At 47.3% G+C, this 27,695-nt stretch overlaps 1 protein-coding gene across 1 annotated transcript in view; it reads right to left on the reverse strand.

The window, feature by feature from the left end:
* Positions 1–27,251, reverse strand: part of LOC139675324 (TGF-beta receptor type-2-like) — a 31,914-nt gene extending 4,663 nt beyond the window's left edge. Inside the window, exons 1-5 of the mRNA XM_071562851.1 lie at positions 27,021–27,251; positions 8,185–8,335; positions 4,904–5,106; positions 1,044–1,852; positions 788–929 (exon numbers count right to left, since the gene is read on the reverse strand). Of these exons, the coding sequence (XP_071418952.1) occupies positions 788–929; positions 1,044–1,852; positions 4,904–5,106; positions 8,185–8,335; positions 27,021–27,072 (1,357 nt within the window). The 5' untranslated portion in view covers positions 27,073–27,251. The remainder of the gene's footprint in view (positions 1–787; positions 930–1,043; positions 1,853–4,903; positions 5,107–8,184; positions 8,336–27,020) is intronic.
* Between the last annotated feature and the right edge of the window lie 444 nt (positions 27,252–27,695).

A 27,695-nucleotide genomic window follows, 5' to 3' on the forward strand; every position in this document is an offset into this window, starting at 1 on the left:
TGTTGTGGGAGACCCAGGAGAAACTGCCTATTGCAGAGGTGAGAGGCCACCCTGATTTCTGCCATCTGCTGCCTGGAAATGAATGCAGGTGACAGATGAGTGGGGATGGATGAGCTGGGATGCTGCCTTGGGATAAAAAGGTGCACAGGGCATCTGAGCCAGGCAAGGGCCTCCCATACCAAGCATGGGGTGTGCAAGGCAGCTGGGGCAGCTTTCTTGCTAGAGGTTCTTGCAGCCCTGTAGGTTTGTATTGTAAATAGGTGAGATAGGAAAGGAAAGGAAAGGGGAGCAGGCAGAAGGCAGGTAGGGGCTAACACCAGTATAGTTAATGAAATGTTTTGCTACACTCAATTTCAGGTGCCAGGATGCAGCTCTGGGAAGTGAGGAGGGATGTAGCACTGCCCGAGTGTGGGGTTTGCGAGTTCCCATTGCAACATAAACTCTGATGTTGTCTGAGGAAAAAAATGAGGAGGGGGAGGCACCTTTGACTTTTCCTGTTTGGTTTCCTTTGCATCACCAGCACAGGCTTGGATGTGATATGATGGCTGGTTGGCTTTGAGCAGGACCTGGAGCAGATGACCCCATGGAGTCCCATCCTCCTCCTTCACCACTGAGACACCCACCTTGAGCCACAGCACGCACAGCAGGCAGCCAGGACGGGGATCTGCTGCCAGCAGTCAGGAACCCTGCAGAGACTTGAGCCACCTCAAATCAGGTGCTGTGCCATCAGTGTGGATGTGGAAGGGAAGCAAAAAGGCACATGGCAACCACAGTGCAATGCTCTTACCTCCTACCACTTCACATCTGGAGGCCATTTCCCACAAAACGAGGGCCATGGAGTAGACATCCATCTGCTTGAAAGACTCCAGGTCTTCCAGATTCACCCTGGACTCCAGAACCTCTGGGGCCATGTACCTGGCGGTGCCCACCTGCCCACAAAGAGGAGAGAGGCATTAGCAGGGTGGGTGAGGATTGTGGCCACAGGACAACTGGGGGGTTGCTCACAAAAGGTCCTCCAGAGAGGGCTGTGGAGTCATACTTGCCTGTCCACTGTTGGCAAAGTCATCCACTGTGAGGGAAGGGTCGAGGCGTATGGCGATGCCAAAGTCGCAGAGCACACACTCCTGCTCGTTCTTCACCAGGACATTTGTGCTCTTGATGTCCCGGTGGGCGATGGGGATTTTTGGCCGGCCGCAGGCGGTGTAGTCGCTGTGAAGGTGGGCCACGCCGCTCACCAGGGACCCTGCCATCTTCTGCAGGTCTATCCAGCTCAGGATGTGGCGGGAGAGGTAGTCCTTGAGGTTGCCTCGGCTGTGGTAGGCGGTGATGAGCCAGTACTCCCGGCGGGGCCCCGAGCCGCGGTCCTCGGCAGTGAGGAACTGCAGGACACTCTCATGCTTGAGACTGGTGTCGGTGAAGATCTGGCTCTCGTTCTTCCAAGACGAGTACTCCTCGCAGGGGAAGATCTTCACGGCCACCGTCTCGTACTGCCCCGAGCGGCTGTGGCTCAGCCTGGCCCTCCACACCTCCGCGAACTGCCCTTTGCCCACCATTTCGTCCAGCTCGATGGGGAGCAGCTCCGTGGGGCGGCTGCTGGCGCAGCTGGGGCTGGCGCCGGCCGGGCTCTCATCCATCAGCACCGACAACTTCTCCTCCCGCTCCGCAGCCCTCCCCGGCTCCGGCAGCGCCGGGGGCTGTCCCGGTTTCCCACCCCACGCCTTGGCTCTCTTGCGCCGTTTCTGCGTGCGGCAGAGGTAAAATACCACCGTGATCATCACCGCCACCAGCAGCGGGGGTAGGAGGCTGATGGCAGCCACTGGGATCACCTCTTTGCTCTGCAGCATGGAATAGCCTGCGGGGAGGAAAGCAAAGGCGAGTCGGGTCTGCAACAGCTCGTTTTCATCACGCGGAGGAGGAAAATATGCGAAGCTGTTAATGAAGCGCAGCCCGTTGCGGGGCCGCACAAACCCATCCCGGCACAGAACCCAGATGAAGGCAGTTAGTAAGGGAGATACTTGGTTTTGGTCTCAAATTTAGCTTGATTAATCGACGGGAGGGTCCAGGACACGGGCCAGCATCGCCTGGGTCGGCCAGCGCAGCACGTGAGATCTTCCTGCTGCTGCTGCCCAAATGGCTTCACTGCCTTTTGGGGGTCCCAAGTGCCACTTGCACTCATGGCAAGGAGAGCTGGGGTGGAAGTAACAGTGATAAATCCGAGGCAAGCCTTGAACGCAGCAGATCTGAGGTGGTTTGGGGCTGGAGCTTTGCTGGACCACTGTGACACACAGAGAGCCAGGAGGGATGCTGGGACCTGGGCAGGACCACCCAGCCCCGGGGAGCACCGAGATGCTTTGCCTAATTAGCATAAAGGAGCATCTTTTCAGTGCTGTCTGACAGTGTTGGCATCCCCTTCCTCACCACATTACAACACCAACCCCATTATCTGCCAGGGCATGGCTGCTTTTGTTTTATTTCTTTTAAAAGCCCTGTTGGCCTTCAGATATTCGAGGGGACACACACACACAAACACACACACGCAAAGCCATAACCCTCACACAACATATAATTGTCTGATCCTTTGATGTTTGCGATTCCTGGAATAAACATGCTGACTTCAGTAGAGATATTCAAGTAAAATCTTACTCAGAGGTTTTTCTGCCAAGTATAATAACCCAGGGGAAGAGGGATAAGAATCGTTCCATAAGCAAAACTCTCGCTGCTTGACCTCAGTGTGTGCAGATCATAATTCAGGTTCTGGAAAAACAGAGCATTTAGCTATTTTCCTTGGCAAATTTCAAAAAAATGTGCTGCAGCTAATTTCTGCAAGGCTGTGAAAGCGTTTCTAAAATAGGCATCAAGTTTAAACCACAAGATCAACCTAAACTGATATAAATCAATAACTAACTCAGGAATATGTTTATTTTGGAAAGTGTTAGTCCTGGATATCACCTACTGCTTTAATGGATTTACCCGATGCTTCGGATCCCATCTTTGAAACTCTGAAGAAAAAGAAGATAATTTTAAGGGAGTTGAGTGCATGAGTTCTGAAAAGGGGAAGTTAACACAACTTCAGGAAATCCCTCCATGAGGATGCCCCATCCTGATGGAAGTCTTTTGATACACAGGGGTTGCAGCAGTGCTTAGACCCCTTCTACAGAGAGCAAATGTAGCTGCTCTGGCAGTAACCACAGGTCTGTAAACCCACACCTTCTTGAGCATCACTGTGGGGGTCTATTCATCCCTGCTGAGGGGAGCTGAAGCTCCAGGGCCAGGCTCAGCTGGAGCAGAGGTGGAAACGACTTGGCATGTTACATCTTACCCAGCACCTTCCCAAGGTGTCTGCTGGTCTCCTGCATGCACAGCTTTAGGAAATGATGCCTCTTTTTGTTCATTAGTGTGATCTCTGAGCTCCGATGGAGTCCCCTGCAGCCATAGTGCAAGGGCAATGCCACTCAGCAGTCCAGATCTGAAAGCAGGGCTTAAGGAACCAAGAAACAGGAAAAAATCTGCCTGCTTCAGCTGCCAGAGAAGTGCTCACCTCTATTAGATATTTCTCTGCTCTGGAGTTGTCTATACCATTGAATATGACCATAAGTTAATAGTTAAAAGGCAAATGATCCCGTAAACCAGAAGAAAAGGATGTAAAGAAGGGGGTCCGTGAACCTGGGACTTGCCAAGTTCGCCCCATGACCCAGATCGAAGAGGAGAGAATTCTTTAAGACCTGTATTGGTCTTGCTCTGACTTGGCTGGCAGGAGGAGGCTGGTTGTGGAGCCTTCACTGGGGGTGGCATTCCCAATGAGCCAGTTGTCATTTTTGTGTGAAATTACATATCCCAGCATCAGGAATGGGATTTGACTATCTCTCCCTAGAAGTGTGTGTACCTGTTACATTTGGCTGAGGAAGCTGCAAAGAACTGCCAAGTTTAGCATCCTTTTCCTCCATTGAAAGTAGCTTGTTTGTTCAGAGAATTTGCATTTTATGTGAAGTTTTTCTTTTTTCCTTGCATTGTGGGAGAAGCTATGCTGCTGGCTTGCAGGTTCTGCTGAGGCTCATTTTCAGCATCTCCTTGTTCTGTGATTATGGAAAATTGGAGGAGTTCCACTTTGCTTTTGTTACGGGTCAGATTCTTGATGGACATTTGGATAAACCTGGTTCATTTGGACTTAGGGAGGTTTGGACAAGCCCCCAAAGGCTCAGGATCTGGTTGGAAGTGTTTCCAAAGTATACGACCCTCCTGAGGTACAGAAATGAGCTGCCTCCTAGTTTTCCCTCCTGTGGATTTACAGCTCCCATTGGATCTCCAGCTATCTGCAGAACCATCCACAGGCGTGCCAAACCTCGTTCACATGTGTGTTCAGTACCAGGAGGCCTCCAGCCGTCCCTGCCCAAGAGAAATTCCACTGCAGGAATCCCCAGGAGAGTGGCAGGGGAGGCACCACTGTGTGCCAAGCCCTGCACCCCGGGACCTCCACCTTTTAGGGCTGCAGCTGTGGTGGATGCCAGCAGTTCCTGTAGGTGTGTTCTGGGGCAGGATTTGCTCTGACATGATTTATTTAGAGCTTTCAGAGCATTGACTCACACTGGGTTACATCAGCCCTTGGGTTCCCTGGTTAATTCAGCCTGTGCTGAAGGGCACAGCCCATCAAGAGATACAGTGGATTTTCCATCACCTAATGTTTCCAGACAAAGGCTGGAGGTATTGCAAGGAAGGATGCTTTGGTTACAGGCAAAAAGCTGTAATGGGGTACAGATTTTAACTGGCTTTTATATAGGGAGGTCAAAGAAGATGCTGACAGAGCCCCTTCTGCCACTGCATCTCCTGCTCTGCTGGAAATCCAAGTGATTTATCATTGGCCCTGGGTGCTGCTCCCCCCATAAACAACACTAACAAAAGCACTCACCGTTGGTGTGGTTTTCAAAGATGAGTTTGTCGTTGCACTCTTGCTCGTCCACGCAGCCACAGATGTACATGATCCCGTCCTCGCTGGGCTGGTGGGCCATGATGCAGCGCGAGGTGTTGTAGTTGGGGACCATGAGGTTTTCGATGGGGCGGTGGGGGTTGTGGCACAGTGTGCTGATCCTGATGCTCTCGTTGTCCTGTCTCCTGTGCATGACAAATGAACCAACACAGCATTAGTCTGGCAGTTCAGCCTTCGTGTCACCTACTGTCACCTGGTTCTAAGATAATTTGTTTTAAGCTGCATAGAGAATGACTTGTTTGCAGCAGCTCTGGTATAATTCTAATTCCACATGCTTTGGAAGGGTTGTGCTAAAGCCCTTTGTCTCTTCCAAATGGTGAGAAATGTTTATCACATGCCAATAGTAGGATGTGAGCCAGAGATTCTGATTGTTTCCAGTAGATAATTCACCAGTTCATCATTGCACCTTGGATCAGGTAGCGCCAACCCTAAGACTGAGTGCCCTGTGTATTATCTAGGGCAGAATTCCCCTTTTACTAACACCATCTGCTAGACCAACAGGTTTTGGAGCTGTGTAGTCCTAAGGAAACCCACCAAAATGAGGGTGCCACTTTGTATGTCAACTCTGCAGCAATAAAAGTAACACCACCTGTGCCTCAGCAGAGGTTGGGGGTCTCTGTTGCCCAAATTTCCCCTGTGCAGTGGAGAGATGTGGGCTGTGGGGGGCAAAACACCTGCTTACCAGTAACAGCTTGAATGGTGCTTCCCCACTGCTCCTCTCATCCTGTGCATGCAGATGGAGCCCGTAATCACAGTCCCATTGCCTGGGCTCTTCCTGGGCTAATTGCTGGTTGTTTTGGCCTGTTCTCACAGGACCATTTGCTCCTGCCTCCAGCAGCAGTGCCTTCAGTCCCTGGTCAGGGATATTCTAGAGATGGCTTGACCTTTGGAACTGCCAAATTATAACATGAAGGTGATACGGCTCCTCACCCGCTGTTTACTAGGCTGGGGGAGGGGAGAGTATGGGGACCTCATGGTGGAGAGCTTCAGAAACTGGGGGGTACAGGTGGATTTAGGAATGGCCTTGCATGAACTGGATTATGTCCCTTTGTGGGGCAGATGGTGGCAGCTTAAAGGAGCTGGAGCACAGAGATGGGTTTAGGGGGCAGCTGTTGGTGTCGTCATGGAGCCTCCCACTCTTGGAGAGCTGAAGCAGAGCTAACACGGGCTGCTGGCACCACAGGTGAGACATGCTGGGCAGCTCAGGACCAGATGGCTGCTGCCCTGCCAGTCCCACTGGGAAAATGCAACCTGGGATGCAGCCCTTCTACAGGCAGGATCAGCACCTTCCTTGTAGAACCAGTAGACAAGACGAAATTAAGAACTGAGAGTAGAGTGGCATGGTTTGACTCTTGTTTACCCTAGTGGGTTTCCTTAAGACCATACAGCCCCCAAATACACTGGCCTAGCAGCTGGTGTTAGTAAAAGGGGAATTTTGCCCCAGAAAATACTCAGGGCAACCTCCTCCACTGGAGCCTTCCCCAGAGAAAGAAGACACTTGTTGGGTCTCCAGGGCAGCACCCGGCTGCGGACCAGGGATGGGGAATGACTGGCTCTGCGTGGGCTATGGGTGGCTGGAGAGCATTGTAGCTACTCTTGGGGGTATTCAAAGGAAATGACAACCATTAATTACTTTTCCAGGAACAGCCTCTGCCTCCTACTGCTCCTATGGCTTCCTGACTCTGCCATACAAAGGGAGATGGTGAAGGTATGGAGAGGTTTCACAATGTCTCTGAGGTCCGCCGGGAACTCAGGTATAAAAGCCAGTGAAAGAACCTAAATTTGTCATCCTCTCCCTGGTGAAGTCCCCCTGTTTTAGCGCTCCCCACATTTTGCTGGGTCTACCAGGCGATTTGAGAGAGAAGCACCAGCTGAAGTGTCCTAGGAGGGTGAGATCCCTTCTTCATGGGCTGCGGCTGCCAAGGCTGGACACCTGGAGGATGTGAGCACATTGCTCATGAGCACAGGGGCAAAACTGCTGCCATGACTGTGATACCCATATCAGGCAAGTTCAGATCATTGTGCAAGTGAGCAATGAGGATCAAGGCAGGCTTGGAGATGAGACCCTCCTAACAAGCACCTTGTTCTCTGGATGGACCTTAGAATAGGATGGGAGTTGCTAGAGGGATAGGGAGGTTATTTGTGATTCTGTAGCTGCCTCATCCTGTCTGAAATAGGATACAGGGTACAGCTCCATCCCATGCAGTGGGACTGCTTTCCTGGCTTGGAGTTTCATGCAGTAGGGAAAATCCATAGAGATGTTGGATTGCCTACCCAGGATTTAAGGTGTGTGTAGGGGAATTTGAGGCTGGGGGTGGATCTTATTGTTTATTTGTTTGGGTTTCTTGTTGTGTTTTGCTTTTTTAAAAGTCCATAATGCAAAAATTATGTTGAGGCAAACTCCTACTGCAAGCTGGCGTTCAGCATTCACACTAATTAGCAGGTTGAGATAAAGCCTAGCGATAAGTGCTTGGCTGGCTTTCACTTTGGCAGCCAAATTAAAAGGGAAAGAGGAGGAAAATCACTCTGGGCAGACCCAAAATGGATGCTTTTTTAGTTTTGCTCACGAGGACCAAAAACCTGGGGGAGGCACTCTTCCGGACCAAACCATGCAGTGTGTGCTCAGCCTGAAATGTAAGATGGTGCTTCCTTTCCAGGCACCTCCCGCAGGAGCAGAAAAGGGCTTTTTCCAGGGGATAGGAAGGAGGTGGGTTAAACCCAGTGTGTTAAACCCCAGTTTGGTAACAGCTCTGATGTCCATGTGCTGGACAGGGACAGACCTCAGCTGCACCCCTGCATGTGAACTGAGGTTTCACCAGCCTGATGCAGAAGGACATCATAGGTTTGGAGGTCAGGGCTGCTGGTTTGCCCCTGGGTTCAGCTTGTAAAGATAACTTCAGAGGTTTATGGAGCTTTAGAGGTTCTGCAGCAAATGTGCCACACTTTGTGTCAGGTACTTAAATGCTTGATTTATTTAGAAAATAAACTGGTACTAATTATAGGGTAGACCAAATATTTTGTTTTACAGTGAATTGTAATTTTAATTATAATGGAGTCAAAGAAAGAGGAAGAGAAAGTCTTGAATTACTTTAGTAGGCAATAATCCAAGTGCAAGGGTACATGCATGTGCGTTTCCATGAGCTGCCACCCAACAAACCCCTTCTTCCCCCACATCTTCCCTCCACAAGGGGATTTCCACTTACCATATGGCTACGCAGATCTCGTAGGGGTCCTCACAGTAGGAGTTGAGGTTGCAGTTGCTGTAGCACACCTTCTCCTCGCAGGCTGGAGATGTGGAGTCGCACCACTTGCACAGGTTGGTCTTCAGGCTGCGGCGAGCACTGACACTGCAGGCTGCAGGGGCAGAGAGGGGGTGGAGGGTGAGCAGGGATGTGCTTGCCCAGACTGGGGAGAATAACTACCATTCTCAGCAATTCACACAAACAGTGGAGAAGGAGCCTTAACTGACCCCATTCCTCCGTGCATTTTTTAAAGCTTTCATTTTGCTCCATTGCTCAGTCAAATGTGCTCTGTATTATGCCAAAGCCTAGGGGTTTGGGGCGATGATGGCGGTGTGGAGGCAGGTCCCCCAGGACAAGAGCTTTGCAGAGCCCGAGATGCTGCAGAGAGCCACGTTTTCCCTCTGTGTTTCCCATACCATTTATCATCAAGGGGAAATTTACTTCTTCCTCTACAACCTAGGCTCAGATTGGCATTCCCCCTTATCCTGAGGACATGCAGTGTTTACAAAGGGACATCCCTGGCACTCTGCACACATGAAGACTTCATTTATTCCCCTCCCAGCAGGAAGATGGGTGCTGGGGAGGAATGCATGGCCAGACTGGGACAGCTCTGTCCTCTCCCACGGTCTCCTCATCCTCCCTCTGCCAATTCAATGAGCCCAAGCTGGGAAATGTGTTCGCCACCCACTCCCCAAGCATCTGTGTTTTTGCAAGAAATGTTGGGCTGAGACTTCCCAAGCTCTGGGGCAACAGGGCTGCTGCCCCCAGGGCTCTGTTCCTGCTCGGCCCCATCCTAGCATGAGATGCTCTCCTGCCCCTACAGCCCCGGAATAACTGCTGCCTGTGGGGAGCTTCTCTGCCTGTATCTCACAGGCATAACATTATCTCTATTTTTATAGAAAGGGCACAGGAACCATAGTCAGTTAAGGGATAAATCCCAGCTAAATTTAAACTTCCTGTTTTAAGGCTGCTAAATGTCTTTTCTCTTAAAAAAAAAAAGCCACTAAGTGGTTTATGTAGAAATGCATATTTATACTTTTTTTACTAAAATATATACATTCCAAATTGTTCAGGTATGAACCTGAACTACAGCAGCTAATATTTTGAAGGTTTGGGCCGCCTGCGCTTCTCTGGCTGCCATGTCCCCGAGGCACCCAGCAGTGCTGGGTTCTCCCAGCCACTGTGGAAAGGGCCATGATGGCTCACTGCACTGCAACAGCCACCACAGGGTTTTGCATCACCAGCTGTTAGTCTGAAGAAGAAACAAACTGCAAAATCCCTGACTGTGGCTTGCGAAGCCTCAGCCCCTGCATGCAGGGCCGTGTTGATCCAGGAACCCACCCACAGGCACCCCTGGGTTTGTGAGAAACCTGCAGGACCTCCTGGGTTCTTGGTGGTCACATCTGTCACCTGCCTGTGGTCCACAGCCAAGCCTAAGGACCATTTTTAATGCATATACTCTCCCAATAGCAAAAAGGGGTGTTTCACTTCTCTGCTCCCCAAATCCAGGGTGCACAGCCTACTCTGACAGCACCTCATGTGCCTGCTCCGCTTCCCTTGCCAGCCCAGACAACCCTCCCTGCAACCTTCTTAAAGAGCTGCTGGAAGGCTCCCACACAGAAATAAACAATTTACAAGCTTCTGTGGCCTTGCACGTAGGGCCAAGGTTAATGGCAGAGGGGAAACCTGGCTGCAGAGGAAAAGCCTGTTACACCTGAAGGCTGGTAGGAGGAAATTTTGCTTTAAGTGACCCATGCCAGGCTTAAAGTGCAGCTCAGCAGGCTTCATGTTGTGCCAGGTGACAGGGTAGCTGGGAGCAGAGTGGGTGAAGATGTTACCCACAACCTCTTAGTCAGCATCCCCCATCCATGGAGCTGCTCTGGCTCTGCTAAAGTGTCCTGTGATTTTGTGGGTGACCTCAAAAGATGCAATGCCCCACATCCATCCAGGGGTTAGCTACCAAAACTATGGCTTCAGCTGGGATTTGAAACACTTGCAGCCACTGTGAGCTACAGTCACGTCCCTGCTTTGCTCTGCCAGGATAAGCTTGCAGAATCCTAGGCAAAACTCCCCTGGAGAATGAGTTTTGGGGGTGGAACAGAAATCAAGCCCAGCAGTTGTGTTCAGCTCTCAACCTACAGCAACAGCCTTACAAACCCCATCGATGTTGTTACATGGGATCAGAGAATCGAAGGTAAATTGGTTTCTCCCTGCCAAACCCAAGTCCTTCCACACCCAGGCCTATGCTCTACTGCTGTCACTACCATGGTTCTTCTGTCAGCCCTTCAGCTCAACCCATCCATGCCACGGCTCATGCTGTGCTTGCAGCAGGCTCATGCAGGACTGTGGGCTCAGCACCATCACCCCAGGGATTTCTGAGGGCCCTGCAGAGGAGCAGCAAAAGGACAAGTTGTGGATATTGCTGGTACGGGATGGGTTTTTTTATTTATATCTACCAGGTACGTTATTTACTTATTTCTCTCAAGGGTTTACTTGATATCTCAGAGTGAAATGCCAGAGCCCTGGCAGTATTGTACTGGTGTATGTGGTGGGGATCTTGACTTGGTGGTTGCCTGCACTATGCAGTGGAGAAGCCAGGGCAGATGAAAGAGTTAAACGTGGAAATGAGATCCAGAAATATAGTGGAGACAAATTGTTCTAAACTAGCTCAGGCTGTGGCTCTGTTATCTGCTCTGCAAGAAAGTTCAGAGCAGGAATATTTCTTTTTTCTCACCCCCCCTTCATTCTTCTCCAAGGAAGCTAAAAAGAAGAGCACAAAGCCCACTACAAGTTTCCTCAGGACTTTGTGTCCTTGAACCATTAGCTTGTAGGTACAATTTAACTGCCACATCACTCATCTTGGCCCTGATTAGACCCAGATGAACACTTTCAATATTAATAGTCAGATGATTTAATAAAGCTGCACGAGCAGTAAAAGTAACAATACACTTCCATAAACGGGTTCCAGATGTTGCCAAGGCAAATGCTAAACATCAAAATACAAACTTCAAGAAAAAAGAAAAAGCTTAAAAAAAAAAGCTGGATAAGCAAAACTTGGAACAAACTATAAACTAATTAAATGTGGGCTGAGTTTTCCAAAAATAAATTGAAGCCATAAGGATGTGATGTGAGCCAATAAATAGAACAGTTAGTCAAAGTTATTGTGGAACGACAGTTGGAAAGATGGCCTGAAGTCACCGATAGGTGGGCTCACAGTGAGCTTGGCTTACCATCAATAGGAAGGCTTGTTCTCCTGTGCATGAGAGTGGGATCAAATCTTCTGGTATCTATAACTGGGACCCCAGAGAGGTTACTGAGAGCATATGAGATGATTTCAAGTCAAGGAATAAAGGAAAAATGTTGCCAGAAGTGCCTGTGTCTCTCCTGCAGGAGCAGCAGGGGTGATACCACCACCCAAGGACACCAGGATATTTTTTCATGCATGTCGGGGAACCCCTGCTGCCTCTCATTGCCCACACGGCATCCACACTCTCTGCCTGGCCACCTGCAAAGCCCATTGAGGCACCACTGCTGTAGTCAATAACCCATCCTCTTTCCCCATGAAAGAGTCATTGAAAACAGCTCCCCAAAAGAATTTCATACCAGTCTCATTGCTGCAGCCACAGAAGCAGTCAGCCCCCAACAGATGAGCTCTTTGCTCCTTTGACAGGGGCTTAGTTGCCAGCAGTGCCTGCGGCTGTAAGAACACAGTGGGGGCCTTTTGTTAGCCCCGTTCTACCAGTGCATTCCCAGAGAGCAGGTAGGTCATCCACCTCCTAACTCTGGCTCCAGCTTTCTGCACACTGCAGTGCCCACGGAGGTGGAATATTTTAGGAGCAAGCCTGGGGTGCATGGAGGGGCTGGCACCGTGCGTTTGTTACAGGGGAGCAGGAAGTACTTCAAAGCTCAAGCAAGGGCATAAGCAGGCATTGCGTTTTTGCTGTTGGCAGAATGAGCACTTTCAGTTCTCGAGTATTCTCCCTGACATGCTGAGTTCAGACAGCTAAATACCATATGGGCTTACGGAAAGGTGCTTGGTGTGAGACCCCCAGTTTTCCCTTCCCAAAGTGGAAGGGAATCAAGGCCTCTGCCACTCAGGACCTCCATTATACAACCTTCAGATTATGCTCTGTCTTGCAGTGATAATTACCCTTACATTGCTGGTATTTCTCAATGACACAGAAAAATAGATAAATTTTCAGGTCATAAATGCTCTACAATGAGATCTACCCCTTCTTTTGTGTGTATCTCCAAGCACCCCAGGATGGAGCTGACACCAACTCAGCACTCACAGAGAGCTGCCCAGCTGTGTCATCTTCTCCATCCAGATCAGTCAACCTGTAATTCCCAGGCTTTGGACTAAGGCCATGGAGATTAGTTGAGATGCTCTACACCTTTCTTCAATCAGAAGTACACTTAAATGCAGGACTGGGGAGCACCTCTATCTCAACCCTGCAGACATGTTGCTCCTGGAAACCCCAGGTGGGTGTCCTGATGGAAATCCAACCTGCACTGGGACCTACTTTCCCACCTTGGTGAACCTGGGATCAGCAGCAAGTCCTTTGTCTGCTCCTGAGTTTAGGACTAGGCTTTGCCTTGGTCTTTCACCCATGGGTAATGGCATGACTACTCAATAACAGAGCCACTCATAAAATTATTATGAGAACAAACAAATTCCTTCCCTTTTATATATGCAATATTTTGTTTTTAAGATTAAACCAACAGCAGAGCTGATGGGCTCTGCTCTCTCTCTGACCCATGTGAGAGCATCGGGTCCTTGTTCTCCATCACCAAGTTACTCCTGAGTTGCCTCCTCCACGAAGCAATAACCAGTGCCACAGATGGGCATCAGGGTAATTCCTATGTCTTTATTTCCAGGAGATCTTATTCAGGGTCAGAAGTTCCCACTGCAGTTGTCCAACATGACCTGTTTAAGAGAGGATCCAGATTTCTTGCAGTCAGGTCCAGCTTGAGCTGTCAGAAAGCGCCTGGTCCTGTTGTAGCATCCTGTTGTGCTGCAGTATCTCCCCAGGACTAGACCTCAAAGTGTTATACTTTTATTTCAAATGCAGCACGGCTTCCTCCAGCGCACTTCTGTTCTCCGGTGGTGGGGTCTGGTGCTACTTTCCGCTGCTGAACCAAAGATGTTTTTAGCATCAGGCTTCTCTTCTCCATCCATGTGTTTTACACTCTGTCTTTATCTTCATAGGAGAAGTAGAGCAGACCAAATGGAGCTGAAAACATTTATTATCCCATTTTTTGCCTCTGCAAGGCACAAGCCACTGGCTCTGCCAGGAAACCCGGCAGTGCACAGGCTGCATTTGGATAAGAGAACCAGGCTCTGCCCTAAGGTATGTGGTCCCACATCATCCTGCATTATAAATACTGTACTTGGCAGAGTATGATATGGAGCAAGGAATGAGCCAGAAATGTTTCCTGGTGAATAAAAGAGGACTGATTTTGATTGCATTAGACATCAGTGCTTCCCAGTGCCAGGACGACATGCAGTATACATTTCTAGTTTGCTTGGACCTTCTTCAAACAGGCTGGTAACTGACTTATTCCACCACTTATTTTTCCTTTGTGAAAATATCCCTTTAAATTAAGTGTTTCGCAAATACCGCTTAGTCCCATTACAAACTAAATTGGGTATGGATTGTACCAAGCAGCCTCCTCCAATCTCCTTCATATACTTAAATTACATCATGATCTAACTTCACCCTGGGGAGAGATGAGCTCTGCAGATTATTGTCCGTCCTTCTGCTTGGGTAATTTCTGGCATTTTTTGTGTCCCTTTCACAAATTTTCTGTGTGTCACCACAATGACTCTGCTTTTGGGGTGTTGGGGGATTTCATACAGAGGTATCGCAGGGTTGCACCCCAACAAGGCTGGCAGCATCCAGGCAAGCTGGAGTGCCAGGGGCCAGCAAGGTGATCCCTGGCACTCAACAGGGAGAATTTGGCCAGAGCAGTTTTCCTTTGATTTTGATCAGTTGATGTCTGTGCCTACAGGGGAGGACAGGGGAGCACGCCTGGCCCTGAGCTCCTCCATCTGCCTTTGGAGTCATTTGTCTCCTCCATCCACTATGACAAGATCTCAAGTTTCCTTCCCAGATTTCACTTTCTGATCCCCTGAGCTGCTTCTGTGAGGACAACCCCTGCTCCATCCCTTTAAGCCTTTGCCTGGGTCCTGGGGGTCTGTGTCCGACCGGTGCCCAGCTGGGAGCTGGAGGGGAGTAGCCACCACCACAGGACAGCTGGGCTGGGCTGGACACCTGTGGTGGGGAGGCTGCAGGGGCAATTATTTGCCATACTGTGCTCTCGCTTGCGTTTAAAAACAACAACATCTCAACTGACTCATAGATCCTACGGCCTCTGAGTCATTTTTTATTTCTGGATTTCACGGCTCTGCCCTTTGCAGTGAAGGGAGCTGCATGTGCGCGCACACACACACACACACACACATCGAGTTCACATTTGTTTTTCCCCTATAAAAACAAAACGATTTCCATACCATTAATGAAACAGAAACAATTTGACTTCGTGTACCCTGGCTTTTATTTTCCATTGTATAAACTCTGCAGATGAAATAATGATTGTTGTAAAGTAAACCTCTTTTTCTTTTTTTTTTCCTTTCCCTTTCCAGGCAGCCTTTTTTTGAAATAGCAATAGGGAGTCACTTACAGGCTTGGCTTGAGCTGCACTGTAGTAATTAACCCCTTCATCCCTAGCTTTTCCTCTTTTGGAAGTTAGCCACAGCATGGGTGAAGACATCAGCAGGTCTCTTCTGGGACTAGAAGCAAAGCAGGGGAGCAGAGAAGGCAGGGAAATGTGGGAAAGGAGGCCAAGAGCTGCTCCATGCAGTGGAGTGGAGTGTGCCTGGAGCAATACACCCACTGGCTGGACAGCTTTCCTGGAAGAGGCAGGGTGCTGGCACTGCAGATCCTGAGGCACCTGCTGTCTTTCTGCACACCCTACTTTTCAGGTGCAATGGGCACCACAGTTCCATGTTTAGACCAGCAGCTCTGTCCTAGGTCATCTCCCTTCCTTCTTGCTCCCTAGAAACCACTAGTGAAATGTTCTCTCTCCTCCACACACCACTGCAGAAATAATCTGTGGTAAATAATTAATCACCTAATCTTGCTCTTTCTGTTTACAGGGCCCTTATGATTTTATGAAGTACTCAGAGGAAAATTATTAGGGTGAGGTAATACCTTACACAAGCAGCAGATACAGCTGGAGCTGGGCATGTGCCTGCCTTGCCCTGCAGGACAGGGTGAGCTGCCCTCCCTGCAGGAGTGTGACCTCTGCTTTTTGATGGACCCTCACCATTACACACAGTCTGCCCATGCAATCTGTCTGTCTTCAAGGCTTCTATACATGCCACAAGCATTTTTCTTAATCACATGTATCATGCAACAGCACAACCCTCCATCCCCCCCAGCACTGGTTCAGATGCTTTGCTGATGCCTGGCCTGGTTGGGTTAGTGACACTGACTGAGATACTGTTCCACTTCCCAGAGTGGGTGATGTGTTTTGTATTATTTCTCTTGGATTTATTAAGCATTATGTAAGTGGCTAACCAATCCCGCATGCGATGCAATCGAGGCTGATTTCATGTCAGTGGAAAGTAAACAAAAAATTGCTCTGAAGTGGCTGAGCTGAAATTCATTTCCACATGCAAAGCAATTCCTGGAGGATCTTCCCCATCTCATCATGGCTATTTTGCATCCAAGCTCTCATGCAAACCACTAAAAAAGAGTTATGGAAAAATTGCACATAGAATACAACAGTGTGTTACAAGCAAAATTATTAAGATGAAGTTTATTTTACTTAAATATTTTAAAAGTAATTTTGTGGATTTCTGCTGCCCCTTGAAATGTGTTACAATTCCCTATTGTTTGTCTTTTAGCTGGGTAAATGTGAAAATTACTCACCAAAGAAAGTTTGGCATTAAAGTTTGAAAAACAAGGGAAGTCCTGAGGTACTGAAATCCAGAAGGACCCAGCCCAAAATGACAAGGAGGATGCTGTCCCTGGCTGAGCTTTGGAAGTATCAGGTGAAGCAAAAATTATACCCCCATTAGACTCTGAACTCAAGTTCTCTCAGGAGCACTTTCTTTCTGGTATTATGGACAACGTCCTTCCCACTAACACCAGTTTTCACCCAGAGACGTTGAGCTAAGGATGGAACATGGAATGGATAAAACAACAGTGGCCTTGCACTACTTCATTTGTTTTTCTCAGTGTCTTTGAAACATTCAGCAATGTCTGAAAATATTGTGTGTGTGTATTTTTGGATCAATTTCCCAAACACAGCTCACTGAAACATCAATAAAGTTGTTGGCTGGGGGTTACCTGGCTGCATGTTATTGGCATTATTTTTCAGTAAGCCCCTATGGCAGCCAAGCACCTGGTTTACCTGAGCAAGAAATAAGTCCAATTAGGTGAGTTGCTGTATCAGACCTGGCTGAGCTGATGGATCATGTAACATCATTTGCCACTTGCAGGGCTGGAATTTGAACATAAAAGTGGCACCAAACCATGATGCAGGGGCAGATGAAGGTTGTGAAGGGGCAAGACGGGAAAGTCCTGAAGGCGATGCTGGTGAGCAAGTTCACAGCTCCATGTGGGAGTCACCACTGCACCTAGCCTTGTGCTGACTCACTAGGTGAGCAAAGTTGTCCCAAAACAAGCAGGGAACCCACAAGTTAGGGGTTTGTCCACTGTTCTGGAGGCTAGTTTATTCCTTTGGGAGATGAGCAGGGATGCTCTGCATCCTTCATAGAAAAGGTAGCTCAAGGAAGGGTTGAAGATTAGTGCAGGACAGAAGGTTAGCACAGGAGTACCTCACATTCCACAGTGGCTTAACAGTGCTTTTTTTCACTCCCTCGGTGCAAAGTATGTGCTGGCTGTTGTGGGTTGTTGTGTAATTATGGCCAGTACCTCCAGAGCCATTACCACACCAGGTGAAAACTTCCCTGACAGACAAAAGCAGTTGTGAATTTTCCTGGTAATAACTGTATTTATCCCACCAGGCATTCAGCAGCTCATGGTCAAGGACTGGGCTGCAAAAGTCAGATGTGAGGAGCTATGACACAAACCAAACTTTGTAGCTATCCTGTGACTGAAGGTGCAACCCAAGACCTTGTCTGGCAGCAAGTCCTCACTATTGCAGCTATGACCCCATTCCCTTATTTTTCCTATCTTTTGCTCTTCTTTCTACCCATATGTTGTGTTGGATAAGCCTTGAGAGAGCACACCAAGCCAGCAGTGCAGCCCGAACAAGTTTGTGTCTGGGAGAAACAAAACCCACAGCCAGGGGTCAGCCCAAGGGAAACCCCTGTATTCAGCCAGTCCCGTCTGGTCACCTGCACCGGCATCACTCCACAGCCCTATGGCCCCAGCGACTCCCACCAGCCCAGACAGTGTGTGACGGGGACGTGCCATTCCTCTTTGTCGGATGGAAAGCTAAGCAATTTATTCAAGGTCTGAGGAGGTGGGGAAATGCTGAGTTTCAGCAGTTCGTAAGTAATTTTAGCAGCTCTGCCAGCACCTCTGCTTATCTGGGGCTTTGCAGGGTGAAGAAATGCACTAGTATATGTCATGGCATGGTGTGCGTGGGCTGCCTGTGGGGTCTGCAGAAGGCTCAGCTGCCACATCCCCTGTGGAAAGTGCCTTCTGATGGTGGAGGATTTGCATGCCATGTTTTCAGAGGGCTCTGAGATTTCAGCCCTTTGAAGAGTACTTTGCAGTGATCCGGTTTTGACTAAACTCTTGTCTTAAAAATAAGTCCCTTCTCCCACCTCCCACACTGCTTGGGAGCAGGAGTCACAGCCTGGCCACACACAGGTAGTTTGAGCTCACCTTGTCAAAAGTGACCACTGAATTTGTTGAGTATCTTAGAGCACTTTCAGGAGTGGGAGATGAATGGCAGAAGGTAAGACTCAACTAACTCCACACTGCTGTCACCATAATTTTTTGTTGCTCTTGTTTCTGCAGAGGTACCAATAGTCTATCCTATACCCCATTTAACTGCAGCTTCTGCAACTCATTCTCAGGAAGATATTGCAGAAAAAGCAGCAGCAATGACCAAGAAGAAGTATGTGACCTGCAAGCTGGTAGCAGACATTGCTCTGTCTAAACTACTGCTATTTAAGTAAAAGTACTGCATGGCAGTCAGGGTTTTTTTTTACTCTTATAATCATATTATGCTCTGGAATTCAGTTTTGTGTATATTTTTCAGGCTCTGCAGGAATCCTGGATCTCTGTGAAGAGATGGAATTGAAATTTAAAGATATCGTCCAAATAGGTAAACACGTCAGAAACATTATCTGGGTCACATTTGGGCAATGGAGTTTGCTCTGTTTTAAGTGCAAATGGTTTACTGATGATTTAGATGAACTTCCTGAGGAGTGTTTGAAATTCCTGGCACATGTTCGGTTTACCATCTGCTGGAAGGTCTTTGATGAGCCCACAAAGAGACGTTAGACTGAAGCTGCTCTTCATATCTGGGTTGGACTTTTTGTGATTGAATAGTTTGTAATTTTTTGCATTTATATTACTTTGATTCCTGAGAAATCGAGTCAAGTGGGGCTTGCAAGGGACTCTGCGACAAGCTGTAGGGGCAGAGATGCTCTGTTAGTTCTCCATCCATGTGCTGTCATCAGCTTGTACCAGCACTGACAGAAATTTATGTCTGCTAAAATTATTATGTAGAGTTAAGTTTTTCCCTCATTTAGACCAGATCTAATAGTAATTAAGCAATTTGTGCTGTCAGAGGGAATTTGAACTTGAGGCTAGCCTGTATTACAGACACAAAGAACTTTTTCCCTTCTCATAAAGCGTCCTACATTTAGTGTGTTCTTGTCTTTCATGCCTTTCTTGATCTCTTAAAAGTATCTTTTAAGGAGCTTGTGTTGCAACCTACCAAAAAGGTTCAACCCAATAAGGTCGAATTCAACTTGAACAATTTCCACTTTTTAAAGTAGAAGAGAGCTATGGCAGGAGGGCAGAAGGAGCAGGGGTTTGGAAAGGAATTTTTTTCAGGAATGGAACCAAGAGTCCTATTCACAGAGCCTGAGGTGCTTTTTCTCTCTACATAAAAGTGATGGGAGATTTCTAGTTTTTGTGATGCTTCTCAAGAGATCCCACTTGCAGAAGAAGGAGGTTGCCACATGTCCCAGCCACTGGGTCATGTCTGCAGCATAGCTCCAGAGAGACTTGACAGCTGGAGAGGATGAGGTGCAGGGGGCAAAGCTGCTCCTCCAGCATGGAGAAAATGACAAAGAGGGGAATGTTCTCTATTCTCTATTCTTCCCCTCCAAGATCTCATCATTTTGCAGTAGCTCATTGCCTTTTCAACTCAGCATCCTGCCTCTGGACACCTCCTGAAACATGATGCAGTCACAATATTGCTGAGCATCACTTCTGCCCTGGAGCTGCCTCCCAAACCACAGACTTTTACAGCTCTGAGAGCTCTGGCAAGGGTGGAAGAAAAACTCAGAGGCTTGTGACACTGTTTGACAAACAGGTGAGCACAGGGCAAATACACAAACCCCACAGTACATGTGTGCTGAGATGGCACCCCCAAGAAAATGACCTCTGCCTCTGGTGAGAACATCTGCAACCATTTTCTTTCACTGAGTGCCTTTTGACATATTAAAGACATGGCAGGAACTGAGTTCCCAGGGGATCCATTGGTCTTATTTCTGTGGATGCTTGTACCCTGGGTCTATTTGAAGAAGGATGATTCATTCAACGGCTTGAGCTTATGGCTTTGTGTGTCACTTTCCATTGTAAGAAGAAGGGTCTTGTTTGCTATCAGGGACTGGTTGGGGCTAATTTTGGGACAGATCTAGCATGGAAAAAATGCTTTACACAGCAAGACAGCAGCTTATTCAGTTTCTTCCATGCTGGATGCTGGTGTTTAGAGTCTCCCATGCAGGCAGTTTTATCAAGGAACATCAAACAGATGTTCCTCATCATGTCCCAGCTGTGTTGACTGGCAACCTGCTCTGTTGAACACTTGTTGGTGACACAGGTGGTCATTCTCCATGGACAGCATTTTATTAAGTAATCCACCTGAAAACAGCAAAGGATCTTTCTAAAGAAATATCTATACCAGTGTTAGTTGTAAAGACACCAGAAGCATTTGTACTAATGGCATTCTTGTACTCCCAAGAACCATTTCTAGGAAGGGACCTGAGTTACTGATTTTGCAGCAAAAGAGAAGAAATTCTTCTCTGGATTTTCAGTGCTGGGCACAGTATGAATTCACACTGACAATATCATCTTTCTGATGGGGTGCACAGTGCACTATGGCAATGCAGGCACAGCCAAGCCTTCTGGTTTGGGATGACTGAAATGAGAAGGCACAGTATCAAAATCCCAGGGTTTTGCAATGTTGATGTAAGGAAAAGGCCCTTCCTAATAGCCAGGAACTTCAGCAGATGTCTCTGGGCTTCCCATATGCAAACACATAAGTGTTGTTCCCAGAGGGAACATCTTTGCAGGGGTGTTGGAAGAACTGACAAGATTAGGAGAGACTCAGATGTTGGGGTGATATCAGTCGTGTCAGCTCTCAGGGAATTGCTTCAGGGCTCAGCCCTGTCTGGACCACAGACCTGGACAATAAACCAGCCCTGCAGATGGGATGGTTCCCATTGATGGCACATACACATCTGTACTGCATTGTGTGGAGGGCATGCATTAGAGGGTATGTGATGGTCCTGGACTCTCCAGCTCCCAGGCATGGCCAGAGGACTTGTCATCACATGTTACAAGGGCAGGACAATAGCTCTTTGCAGGCTGAATGAAGGCAGGCTGGTACTTTGTTCAGAAACCTTCAGGCCTCATCTGGAGCCAGAGTGGCAGCTGCTGGGAAGAGTTTTCCTTGGACATCTACTTATCTAGAAAAACTGGAGTTTGGGGTCCAGTGGAGAGTAAATGACATGGAGCTAAATGGAACATCTCCATCCACAGTATGGCAAGGTGAGAGGCAGAGTATGTGCAGCATGATATTGCTTCAACCACTTGGAGAGCTGTGGCCCACTTTGGGAGAGGCACGGGTGAAACTGGAGCACAGAGTGCTGCAAAGTGACACTCAGCAGCTGCCACCCCTGAAACTGTCTATCAGCTCCCCACTACAGTGTGCCCATGCTAGTTGCTTCAAATGGCACAGTGCAAATACTGAAAAGGTCCTTTAAAAAAAATTGAATCCAAATAACCCTGTGTAGTCACTGGTCTGCTAAAGTTCACACAGGTGACAGCCCTCTGTCCCAGGCAGACTGGCAGGCTGCGGAGCACAGCTGGATACATTAATTACCCCAATGCCAGGATGCATTTGCTGTAGTATAAATCAGCTGTCGTTTGTCAGGCATGTTCCCGGCTTATCAATGGGAAGGCAAACACTGCAGTGGTACAGCTCCATGAAAGGGTAAGTCCTGGAGTAGTGTAATTGGTGGAAGCATGGGCTGCAGAGGGGATTGCACGATAAACAGGCTCTCCCACTTCTCCTAAAATTTTGACAGTTACCAGCAGCTCACAGGAGAGTTTCAACCCTACATGGGCTGTAACAAAAAGATGAACAAACTGATGAAGAATTACTACTCTGATGGATGCTACAGATCCTTTCTGGAGGCAGGATCACAACAGCTGACTCTGAATTCAGGGATGTGCATGCAAGCAGGGCCAAGACAGCTTTCATCAATTCCTTCACTTCCCCTTGAAGATCCCTAAGGAAATGTTATCCCACAGTTAGGGTCCAGCATGGAGATAATGTAGCTGTAATCCCCAGGTTTGATAGGGCAGGCAGCCATCAGTGGTGTTATCTCCCCTCCTCATGGAGGCCCCTTCCAGTGTGAGGCTTTTACTTGGCACACAGCTCTAAACATGGGATGTGAAAAGAGCAAAGTGTGTGGGAGCTGCTGATTTTGTCTCCTTGGTGGGGCTGGTTTTTTTAATAAAAAGATCAGATGTTGCACTTCCTTGAAAACACAACAATCTATGTGAGAGTTCATTAGTTTATGGCAAGTTGCAACACTGTGGAGCTGAAAGCAAATGTTATTGCAAAGAGTTATCACTAAGGGGAGAGGAAAACAATGTCCTGAGGAAATAAACTTGACAGAGCAAACTGAAAAACAATATAAAGCTGTGGAGTACAGGCAGTAGAGTTGAATACTTTCTCAGAAAAAAAGCCCCCAGTCACCTGTTTTTAATGCCAATGTTTGCTTTCTGCATATTCAGTGAATATGTGGGATACAACTGTCCAGAACTCTACCTCTAATGAGAGTAACAAATATCACAATTGCAGCTGGCTGAACTTATGTACTACCAGTACACAAAAATGTCTTTGTGAGCGTTATTAAGTAGTGATAACACCAGTTTGGTTGGTTGGTTGGTTTGGGTTTTTTTTCCAGAAAATGGTATGTTTTAATTTCAAGTTGCATGGAATTATATTACAAAAAGGACTTTCCTCTACAAAGTCCCTCACTAAAACACAAATTTGAGCTGCTTTAATGATGACCAGCCTGTCTCAAGGCTGAGGAAAGCTGGAAGTACAAGGGGAGAGGAAATGCTACTTTCCATAAATCAGCTTTATGCTGCCAGTCTTCTTAACCTTCACTTAACCTAAGTTACACTAAACTGAAAGAGTACTGTTGGATTTGGAGAAGTGTAAAGCTGAATTCAAAATAATCCACTGCTTTCCTTGCTAAGTCTCTTGCCACTTGCAACATTGAAGAGGAGTCCAGTTCTTCATTGTCAGGGGTTTTGTCATGGTAGGACAAACAAGTCTCTCCTTCAGGAAGTAGGATGCTGTGCCTGCTCCCAACCCAGCTACCTACACCCAGCCACCCACCCTTGCAGCCCCCTGGTTTCTTTTTGAGGGTGGTAATTTTTTCCTTGGTGTTTTGTCTGTCTTAAATCAACACCAAAGCAAAACATGGTACTACTTGAGAAGGATTGCAATAACCAATCCTGCAGCCCTGTGAGCTGAGGTGGGCAGCACCCACCCCCACATGCTGCATAGCCTGGGAGATGTTGCTCACCTGCCCTAGCTCATCCTTGGACCTGCAAAGTCCCTTTCTGTAAATGGATGTATTTGCCTGTGAAATGGAGGGTGACTCCTCCTCTTTTTTGTTCTTCCCTCATCTTCTCACCAGCTCAGGTTTGACCCCATGTTCCTGAATTGCACATACATTGGTGTTGGAGTGCAATCTCAATAGCTCTCCTGCCTGAGGAGCAGGCTGACACTTTGGTGACACCATGACCCCTGGTTTTAGCTCTGATGACTTCAGAAATAAGAGGCCAACTTCTTGAACAAACTGCCTGAGGAGCCTGGGATAGGTCAGAGATTTCTTGGGCAGATCAAAAGCCAGAGATGTTTTTCTGACAGCCCTGGAGCTCCTTGTCCTGATTTATGAATTATATATGCTCTATATATTTAGCTGAAGAGGCTCACTGGGGGAACAATTTGTGCAAGCAGGAAAGAGCATATAGCTTCAGAGAGCCACCATCTACCAGGAGATAACCCTCAAATGCACTTTCTGTGGAGCCATCAAAGTTCCATAAGAGACCATGGCAAAGGGAGCCCAGAAGTCTTGGCAAAAAAATGTCATGGTATTTTAGTGGACCAGCATTTTAACAGGAGACTTAATTATTGGGAAGCAGACCCAAACCCCAGGAATTGGGAGGTCTGGACTTGGGGCAGCAGACCTGCAACCTCACTTCATTTCAAAAATCTTCTTTCTCTTTCTTTGGAGCTTCAGCAGATCTCATGGGGTACAGCTCACTCTCCCTTGAAGTGCTATGTGCCCTGGCAGATTTTGATTTTCATATCCTCTTTTGGAGGCTGGATGCCCAAAGACACTCTGCTGGGCTCCTGTGGCTCTTCATGCCCTGAGAGCTGTCATCTCACCAGTGACGCTTAGCTCAGTTCTTGAGGTTGTCACCACAGGTCAGAGGGTTGTGAGATGAAACTGTGCTCATCCTCATGCCTGCTTGTCCAGATGTGAGCCCTGTTCCTGACAGATGGAGCGCAAGGAAGACTTTCCCAATACTGATACAAAACAGGGCAGGAAAACTCCTAATTCTTAACTTTAAGGCCAGAGTGTTTCCATGTGCACTATACAGTAATCCTGATATCGAGGTTGTAGCTTCTGTGTGGGTTTTAGTTCCAAGCAGATAGTCTTGCAGTCTTGAAGGTTTTTAGCAACAAAAATCCACCACATCCCCAGCCTGAGTAATTACTTGCTGGAACAACTTTACTGTGTTATGCTTTAACACAAATGCACCCCATTTTAGCTTCCAGTGTGTAGATCTTGTTTTTCCACTGTTCCATAGAAGAGGAAGCCCTCTGCCAAAAAAACATCTCCCTGGGACCTGGCTGTAGATGGCTCACTTACCTCTCACCTCTCTCCTGGCCAAACTGAGGCTTCAGCTTCCCACATCGTAAGACAGTTTTCCAATTCTGAATGATCCTTGTAATTTTTTTTGTCCTGGACCAAGTAAGCCCAGGACTGCACCCTCTCTCTGCCCTGGAAGGTTTCTCTGGTCATCTGCATGAGGGTTTTTGTTAGCAGTGGTGCAACTACAGCTCCTGTCTGCACTTTCTGATGAGAAAATCATGCAAAAGTGTTGCTCTCCAGCAGCCACTGCCACTAGGGAGAAGTTTAAGGGTGGATATTTTGAAGCCTTGCTAGGGCTGGCCAGAGAGACTTAGGGAGCTGACTTTCAGTGGTCTGTCAGACTACAGCCCTTTATTCCACCATGTATGGACAGAAGAGGTCAGAGGTGCTGTGTGATGGCCACTCAACCATGGTGGTGATTCAAGACATAGAGACAGGCAGCATGGAGCACAGACTGGGGCCTCTGCTGCCCTGGTGTAAACTCTTAGGGAGAGCAGTAAAGTCCCTAAAGATGCTCAGATGGAGTTATCCTGGGATAACAGAGACACAGTTCAGCCCATGTTCTTTACAGCAACTCTTAAATCTCTGTGCTAGAGGAGCAACTTTGCTGCTGTCACCAGGCTAGCACTGTCACTGTTTAAAGAGAGGCTGGATGAGTGGTATGATTTGTTGCTTGAAGAACAGCTGAATGTGTATATTCTGTCTATTTGGGGAACTTGTTATTTCCTTCTCTTTTAATGTCAATGCAAAGTGGGCTCCCAGAGTACTTTTACTGTCTCAGAATGACTGTAAGGTCAATCTTATCCCTACCTGCAAGGGAAGTGGATGTAGCCTTAGAAAACATCTATCACTGATGAGCTGAAACACAGAGAGCAAACCTTGGCTTATTTTTTTCCCTCATGCAGAGGCAAATTTTGTCATCATATCACTCACATAACCTTTCAGATGAACTTAGTAATCATGATATGTTTTGGTTTGGTGTCTTTCAGATTAAAACCTTGCCTTTCAGAAAAAGGAAACCATAAGTTAAATAACTCCAAAATTAGGTATTTCTGAAGGATAATTAGTGGCCTTCTTTCTTACCAAAAACAACCCAAGACTGTGCTTTAAATAATACATTGTAGTAATTCCTGCTTCAAATGTGATTAAGTTAGCAGGATGTTATCAGTATACCATCCTATATTTCAAACCATACTTTAGGGTATTATCTACAGTAATGAATAATATATATCTCCATAATTTTTTGAAAAATCAACCAGTTTTTGTGTCCTAATTCTCCCCACCTGGTTCTCTCAGCTTCAGTGGTTGCCTGCAGGGTTGTGTTTGCCTACACACAAATTACTGACTGATCACTCTCTTATTCCCTGTTCTTGTAGATAGGGGGACCCATATAAAGTGAATACACATACAGATCCCTGCCTCCATTTATTTCATTTGGATGCAAAAATACTGGAGTTATAATCCTCCTACTTCATTGCTCTGAGCAAAAAGCAATTCTAGTTCCATTGAAATTTCTATGGCAAGGGGAATGGGTCTGTGTTTGTAGGAGTTCACTTTAAAAAGTGTCAGTGTCCATGCAAATACATAAAAGTACACTATATAGGGATATATGCATGTATACACATACATGGGCTCTGTATATACAGAAAGACACACACACATACTTAGGAGATGTGTATATAACACTCACTTATATACAAATCCATTCCCTGTTAGGAAACAATCACCAAGATATAAACAAGAAAAGTTAAACCACGGATGGGCACATTTTCAAGTGCTGCTGGAGAGTTTTATCTACGGTATTGAAGAAGTGCTATCAAAACTGAACCAGGGCACTTATTACAAAGAAATCTTTACGTAAGTGCTGGAAAGGTTTGCTGAATAACCAGATGTTGTTGCAAAGACACTTCTCCTCCCCCTCTCCCCACTTCTTTCCTTCTTTAATAGTTCGACTAATTCTGCGCATAAACCAGGGCTGATCAAAGTTCTAAGCTGCAAACTTCACCACATCTGGACACTGTCGAAGCCAGATCGTTCAGCGGTGCACTTCAGATGCTTTTAATCTCCCTCAATAAAATAAAAACTTCCAACAAGTAATGCTGACCTATATATATTTTTGTACTGTAAACACTGACATCTGCGAGCCGCTCCAAGCGAGCACGCAGCACTTTCCACCAAGCGATCGCTCCCCTTCGCCATAAGAGAAATACACAACTGATGCAGTTGCTGCAGCATATTCTACTAAATTCTCGGCTATTTCCAATCCTCTGGCTAATTGCTGTCAGGGGAGAAATCAAAGATTAGCTGTTTTGCTGGAGGAAGGAAAAATAAACGACTTCTCCGACTATGTTGCTTAACATTGCCTAACCAGAAACATTTTTCTACTCACAGAAGGAAAGCAGCAGTAAGGAAAGCAGACCCGGACTCCTCCAGTAACCCATTTCTGGATCCACTAGCAACAAGAAGCCCGGCTTCACGGCGTTGACCAATTCATCTTCCCTCGGTGGAGCCAGTTCCCTGCGTTCCTGCTGTCAAGCCCGGAGCCCCGAGTTCGCGAGACTCCCGGCCAGGCTTGCCGGGAAGGCGGATCCAGCCGCTAAAGCCCAGCTGTGCGTGGGGTCCGCCCAGGAACTGCAGTTTATGAACAAACTAAGCCTGACTCTCCTCGAAATATATACAAATATGGGAGGGGGGAGCTGGGCGAAGAAGTCAGGCTCTGAGGAAAAGAGTTTGGTTTTTTTTCCCTATGACAATGTGGAGCTGCTCCTGGCTCTGCACGGCCCAAGGATCTTTGAAGGGGACCTAAAGTCTGCTGTGTGCATCTAATCAAAAAGGCATGGGTACTCCTGCATGACCTTTTAATCTGAATAAAGCACGAAAGGTAATGCTTCAATATGCTGAGCTGCAATTAATTCACTACTTCCCCCCTCTCTTTTAGAAATTCTTTTTTAAATAAGCTTCAATGGGCTACATTTTTAATAAGGATAATTAGAACTTTTAGGGCAGCTTTTTCAGAAAGACCACATTAATGTGAGATTAGCCTAAAGTAGGTTCTTTCAACCCA

Source organism: Pithys albifrons, chromosome 8, assembly GCF_047495875.1.
Source record: "Pithys albifrons albifrons isolate INPA30051 chromosome 8, PitAlb_v1, whole genome shotgun sequence".
Classification (NCBI taxonomy): Eukaryota; Metazoa; Chordata; class Aves; order Passeriformes; family Thamnophilidae; genus Pithys; species Pithys albifrons.